General features: G+C 40.3%; 1 protein-coding gene across 1 annotated transcript in view; it reads left to right on the top strand.

Annotated features, from left to right (window-relative positions):
* Positions 1-7,171, top strand: part of EP400 (E1A binding protein p400) — a 141,611-nt gene that overhangs the window by 120,980 nt on the left and 13,460 nt on the right. Inside the window, exons 45-49 of the mRNA XM_027844122.1 lie at positions 43-138; positions 4,800-4,845; positions 4,928-5,037; positions 6,731-6,935; positions 7,066-7,171. The exon at positions 7,066-7,171 is cut by the window's right edge and continues 178 nt beyond it. Coding sequence (XP_027699923.1) covers positions 43-138; positions 4,800-4,845; positions 4,928-5,037; positions 6,731-6,935; positions 7,066-7,171 — 563 coding nt within the window. The remainder of the gene's footprint in view (positions 1-42; positions 139-4,799; positions 4,846-4,927; positions 5,038-6,730; positions 6,936-7,065) is intronic.

Raw genomic sequence — 7,171 nt, 5'->3', positions numbered from 1 at the left:
CAGCAGCAGCAGCAGCAGCAGCAGCAGCAGCAGCAGCAGCAGCAGCAACAGCAGCAGCAGCAGCAACAGCAGCAGCAGCAGCAGCAGCAAACAAAGGTGCAGACTACAATTACCACTGTGGCCAGCACAGCAGTATTGGTGAGAAGGGAGAAGTATTTAAAAACAAAAATAGACAAACATATGGTTCTAACCAATTGACATGAACCAAAAAACAGGTGATTTTTTTGTGAAGTTGTGAACGTTCTGAAGCCTAAATCACAAAACAAAAACTAACTTTGTTGTCTTAACCTAAATGAAAAAAAAATTAATAGTAACTGTATAGGTAAGATAATACTGCATAACATGGAGGAAATTTTTTGGTGAATATCCACTTAATGTATTTTTGAAATAAGAAATTGATACTAATTGGCTTTTAATTACTTTTTTTCCAGTGTCCTACCTAGCACTTTATTCGCTGTTTAATGGGATTTTTTTTTATGAAGTACATATCTAATATGGGAATGATGAATCAACCAAGAATAGAGAGCTTATATGTGACTGAAAAATACTTAATTTATAGACTAACAAAGGACTTTTGAATTCAAGAACTGTTTTGCAGTTCTTCAGTTTAATTCAACAAGCACTCAATAAGTTCCATGCACCAAGCACCATACTTAGAATTGAGATATCAAAGATAGAGGTCTCTGCCTTCAAGGAGCTTCTCCTGGGGAAAAACAACATGTACCCAGATAATTCTATACTATAGACACATATACATATGACACACATGTACATATGTACACATAGACACACATATAGGTAAATGAGAAATACCATGGTATAGCTGACTTTAAAACCAGGAAGACATGGGTTTAAGTGCCACTTCTGACACATCCAGGCTGTGTGATATGGGGCAAGTGACTTATCCTATCTGTGCTATAGATATCTCTATAGGACTCTAAATTGCAGAGAAGGTGCTAACCTGCATTGGTAGAGAGAATTTCCTCCTCTGGGAATTCCTTATAGCTGTAAAATCATAGGGCTAGTCCTTTGGCTGCCCTGCTTCGTACAGAATGAGTACAAAGTAATTCTCGCCATGAGATTGGGGTATGAGAATGGAGAATAACAGTGTGGGGAATTGAAAAGATTTAATTTTTTTTTTAAATCAATTAATTTATTTTCAGTTATCAACCATCACTTCCATAAGCTTTTGAGTTTTAAATTTTTCTCCCCTTCCCTCCCCACCTTCCTCCCCAAGATGGCGAGCAATCTGATATAGGCTATATATATATATATATATATATATATACACACACACACACACACACACACACACACACACATATATATATATATATATATATATATATATACACATTCCTATTAAACATATTCTCACGTTAGTGACGTTGTAAGGAAGAATTGGAACCAATAGGAAGAAACATCAGAAAGAGGAAACAACACAACAGAAGAAAAAAAAAAAGCAAATAGTATGCTTCAATCTGGTTTTTTTTTTTTTGGCTAGGCAGTGGGGTTAAGTGACTTTCCCAGGGTCACACAGCTAGTGAGTGTTTTGTGTCTGAGGCCAGATTTGAACTTAGGTCCTCTTGAGTCTAGGGCCGGTGCTCTATCCTAGCTGCCCCAGCTCCACCTAGCTGCCCCAGTATACTTCAATCTGCATTCAAACTCCATAGTTCTTTCTTTGGATGTGGATAACATTTTCCATCATGAGACCTTTGGAGATGTCTTAGATCCTTGTATTGCCGAGAAGGGTTAAGTCTATCAATATTAGTCATTGCACAACGTGGCTGTTACTGTGTACAATGCTCTCCTGGTTCTGCTCACTTCACTCAGCATCAGACCATACAAGTCCTTCCAGGTTTTTCTGAAGTCTGCCTGTTCATCATTTCTTATAGCACAATAGTATTCCATTAGATGGAATTCGGAAAGATTGTCAAAGGTTGGCCCTTGAGTGGATCTTTGAAAGGGAGTCATTTGGAAAAGGAGGTTCAAGAGATAGAAGTGAGGGCTGAGTGAAAGCACAGACAGGGAGAAGAATAGCCTCGATGAGGCAGAGCAAGTAGGCCAGGTGAGTTAGAACATCAGCTGTGGAAGGTGGGGAGACATAGGTAGGAGCCAGTTTGTGAAGGCCTTTCAAATGCCAGAGAGAGACCTTTTTATACCCTGGAAAGAGGAGGGAGCCTCTGGAACTAATTGAACAGGGGAGCAACAAGGTCAGACCTGTGCTTTAGGAGTATTACTTTACTTTGGCAACTAGGTGAAAGAGGGATTGGAGAGACTAGAGGCAGGGAGACCACTTAAGAGACTGTTGATGAGGGTCTGAATTTGGGGGTGGTCATGTAAGTGGAGGCAAGGGGACAAAGCTGTATCTTCAGTCCTTATCTAGCTCCTGAACTGCATTCCTAAAAAACTAACTGTCTGCTAGAAATCTCCACTTGGATGTTCCATATTTGGCATGTCCAAAATAAAACTCAACTTCCCCCCCTCCAACTATCTCTTCCCCTTTTCTGACTTCTTTGTTTCTGTCAAGGGTACCAGCATTCCTCTAGTCACTCTGGTTCACAGCTCCAGACTCATTCTCCACTCTTCCTTCTCATCTGCCCCTCATCTTCAGTCCTATTGATTTCAACTCTCTAGCCCCTCAAAGATGGAGACTCCTCTTTTCTCCACCTCCGAAGTCAGCATGCGGGTTTAGGCTCTTTGGCCTATATCATTGTCATAGCCTCCTCATCATTCTCCTTGCCTTTACTCTCTCTCTCCTCTCCCAAATAGTTTTTTTTTAAATTGCTTTTTTGGTGAGGCAATCAGGGTTAAGTGACTTGCCTAGGGTCACACAGCTAGTAAGTGTCATGTGTCTGAGGCCGGATTTGAACTCAGGTCCTCCTGACTCCAGGGCTGGTGCTCTATCCACTGCACCACCTAGCTGCCCCCCAAATAGGTATTTTTAAAGCTCAGGTCTGACCATACCCTTCCTGTTGAATAAGCTCCGGGGCCTGCCAGTTAGCCCTGTGACAAAAGAGAACGTGGGCATTTAAAGTCCTTCACAATCTAGTGCCAGCCTGTCTCTACAGACATTCTTCAGTCTCCCATTTTTGCACTCTGTGTAGTCTGTCTACCTTGCCTACAATACATTGTCTTTTAGTCCTCACCTTCATCATGTAAAATCCCTGGCTTCTTTTTAAACAAGTCAGGGGCCACCTTTCCTGTCCTGAATTGTATGAATTCTTTTCCCGGAGTGTGGTTGAATCTAGCATACAAGTTACTTTGGGTGTATTATGTATATGTCTTTTATTTAGGTTGATGTATATACATGTTTTTCTGCAGTAGAGTGACTTGAGGGCAGGGACTGTTTCATTTTGTCTTTGTATCCTTGGTGACTGGCATAGAGTAGGTGATTAAAAAGTCCTTGTTGAGTTGGAGTGATGAATGAAAGCGTTATTGTGGGAGGGGCGTTGTTGTGGAGGTAGAATCCGTCTCCAAGGTAGTCAATCTCCTGTCTTTTTGTTTGATCTCTGTCTCTTTATGCAACCTCTGTCTCTAATATAGAAAAACCAAAAAGAGGTTCATTCTTCAGTCAAAACAGGATCTGTTTTTTTTTCTTTTCTTGCACCAAACAGGTTAAATCTAATGATCTTCTTTCTGTATTTGCACTTAGTAGCTCCATAAACCTGTTACTTAGGTCATCTGGATAACCTATTGGATGTAGTTCTTTAAGTAAGGGCTTTAAATTACATTGTTTATTTCTTGTGAACATTTATAGCTTTTTAGCGTTAATCAGAGATGGCCATAAAACCTTGTTCCTCCAAACGTACTTACAGTTTCTCTAGTGGCAAATAAGACTCACTGATCTAGTGTCCTGAGCTTCCTGTCTCACAAAGATTTGAGTGGGGCCACAGCCAGCTTCAAGTTCCCAAAGTACAAGAATATTAGTGAGAAGTACATAGACCATCCAAATAGTTTTTAGATAGTAGAATTTTAGTATAGTGAGTATTTGCTAGAAATTACATTTCTGGTCTGAGGGACGACGTGTATTAAAGTGTAATTTCTTTTCACTAAATCAGCATTTGAACATGAGGGACAAATGCATTAAAGGAAAAAGGGATGTTGTATGTTGTACATGTGCATTTTTCGTTTTTAATCTCTTCAATCCTCGAATCTGTAGTTGTTTTAATGAATATTTTTCGCAGGTTTCTGGTAGAGATTAAAATGTTTAAGTTGAGGAACTTGAAGGCTGATTTATTCATTGGTGGGAAAAGAGTAGAGTAATGGAAACCTTATCTCATCTTTCCCCAATTCATTTGCATTTATATACAGCTCATAGTCAGATTACATTTATACAGTGACCACTGTATTTTCATGGACTAAAGAAAGTATTTTGTTATACAGAATTATTCTTCTGGAGCAAGAATTCTTAACCTAAGGTCTACAAACTCCATGGGTCCAAAGAGTCCATGGATAGATTTCAGGGAGTCCGTGAACTTGGTTAGGAAGAAAATGACATTTTTTCCCCCCCTACTATCTGATCCTGGGCAGAGGTGCATCCCTAGGCTTCCCCAGACTGACTACCAGAGGAGGCCAGGATACAAACCTGGTTACCCAACCCCATTCTAGAGATCCATCGTTAGAAGCCATGCAAGAGCACCATCATCATGAGTCACTGGCCAAATGTGGAAATAACTTTCTTATGACAAATGCATCTTATATGGTATTTTATTTGTATTTGAGAAACTCAAAATTTTTTCAGCTACAAAATAATAACTTACAATTTTTAAGTCACTTGACTCTTCTTTCTAAAACAGGCTGGAGCAATTAAAACATCGGCCCCTGGGACAAGCATGCCAACTGGTAAGAAGACTAAGAAAGCTTTGAAATAAGAAAGTATATTCCAGTCTTACATATTTTCTTTAAACACATATTTTCTTTGCAGGTACAGTTGGTGGAAATGTTATAGTGAACACAATAGCTGGAGTCCCCGCCGCCACCTTTCAGTCCATTAACAAGCGAATTGCTTCTCCAGTTGTGCCTGGAAATTTAACAGTGAGTTAATTCTCGATCTGTTGATGCTATAATGTTGTTGAAGGCCTTTGGTTTTTCTTGTGCCACATCCATTCACTGCTGGGTGAAGAAGCAGCCCTTGCATCTTCTCCAGCAGTGAATAAGAGACTCACTGAGGTAGAACCCCGAGGTACACAAGTACAGCAAAGTTGGGGACAAGTCTCCTGCTGGGTACCTTCTGGATAGGAATGGAAGTTATTGTTCCTTTCATTAATCACTGGGGTAATACAGTAGGAAGAACCTCCAACTATCTAGTCTGAGTTCGAGGCCTGATCTGACCACTTATTGGCAAATCACCGATACTTTGTGAGCCTCAGTTTCTTCATCTCTAAACATGGGGCCCTTTCTTTTCTCCCAGGATAGCTGTGAAAATCACATGAGGTGATGCAAAAGGGGGAAGCACTTTGAAACATTGATGTAGCGCTTAACCGCTGTTAATATAATCAAGACTGGCTTTTACCTTAAAGTTATGTTGCTTATTGTAGGAGGGAGAAGGATCCTCTGGCACGAGCAAGCCATCAGGTTCTAGCTAGCATTGGTTAGAAACCTTTCTCCCCCTCCCTCCTTTTCGTTCTTATTTCACCCATCGACCAGCACATGCACAAACAGAAGTTTAAAAATCTCTGAATCTCTTGAGTCATAGAAATGAGGGAAACACCCCCATTTCATTGAGCAGCATATTATCTTGAGGTTTAATGACAGGTTGGGAAGAGAGGACACATTTTAGTCAGTACCTTATTAGGAGGGAGATAAAATGAAGTGTCTAGGGAATACCAAGATAGTTCTGTAGTTCCAAGCGTTTTCAAAGTAACTGTTAAAAAGCAGCTTTTCCCATATATGACATGTTAAAATTGCTGAGAATTGACCCAGGTCTCTATTTTGATGAAGATGTTGTTGGTCCTTAACTTTTCTCTTCTGCAATAAAAAGATCCAGGTGAAGACAGGAACTCCAGGGAAGAAGACTTATCTTGTACACAGTGGCACTTAATAAGTATTTGTGGAATTGAGCAGTATGGGCTAGGCTTGTGGTGACAGGAGCACTGTGAGACCATGGCCAGTGCTTCTGTAGACACCTGAGGGATTCATTTCGGGGGGCATGAGAGCCAGGGCAAGAAGAAAGGAAAAAATGGTCACACATTTCATCATAAAGAAGACAGTTCTTAAGGTGTGAAAACATCAAATATTATTTAAGTAGTTATTATATTAGGCAAGAAGACAGATTCAGAGGATAATCACAATTTCCTGATACTCAGTTGGAAAAAAGAAGGTCCTCCAGGTGAAGACATGGAAGTGAGGTGGGTTTTTTATTGTAAGCTTGAGTGGTTGTCTTCCTAACATAGGAGATTAATTATTTCTATAATTGATTTGGAATTCTTTAATGAAGCATTATGTGATAGGTGAGTACAGCCATCCATATTTTAAATTGTTGTATTGATCATATGATACACTTTTAGTTCATCAGAAACTCCAGCTGTAAAATTAGAATGTAGTATACTAGTTTGTTTATATTTGCATAATATTTTTCTTTTTAAGAACTTTGTCATTTATTTTTCTTCATTCTTATTTTTTAAAAACTTTATTCTTTATTTTTTCTTTGAAAATTCCTTGTGAACATCAGAGCGCTTCCAGATTGTCTGAGATGAATTGACGTTTGCACCCTTCTGCCTTTTTTTAGACTACAGGCAATGCTTCTCCAGCTCAGGTGGTTCATGCACAGCCTCGAACAGTTGCCACACCTGCTGCATCCACTGAGCTAGTCTCTCTAGCATCCACCCAGGGGGTGCGTGCTGTTACTTCTGTGACAGCCTCTGCTGTGGTCACCACCAACTTGACCCCCGTGCAGGCTCAGACCAGGTCTTTAGTGACTCAGGTGACTCAAGGTAAAGGCTTGATTCCACTTTCATCTTTTGGTAGTCAAACTATTAAAGTTCTTCCTTGTTATCTGAAGATGATGTGGAACATGGGGTAGGAAGGAAGATGCAACCTTTAATGAAGGAAATGTCTTTTCAGCCACAGGGGTTCAGCTTCCCAGCAAGGCGATCACCCCAGCCCATTTCCAGCTTCTCAGACAGCAGCAGCAGCAGCAGCAGCAGCAGCAGCAGCAGCAGCAGCAGCA

The sequence above is a fragment of the Vombatus ursinus genome, unplaced genomic scaffold, assembly GCF_900497805.2.
Source record: "Vombatus ursinus unplaced genomic scaffold, bare-nosed wombat genome assembly UNPS02014935.1, whole genome shotgun sequence".
NCBI lineage: Eukaryota > Metazoa > Chordata > Mammalia > Diprotodontia > Vombatidae > Vombatus > Vombatus ursinus.
Note: the sequence above shows the minus strand (reverse complement) of the source record. Positions and strands in the feature narration are given on the sequence as shown.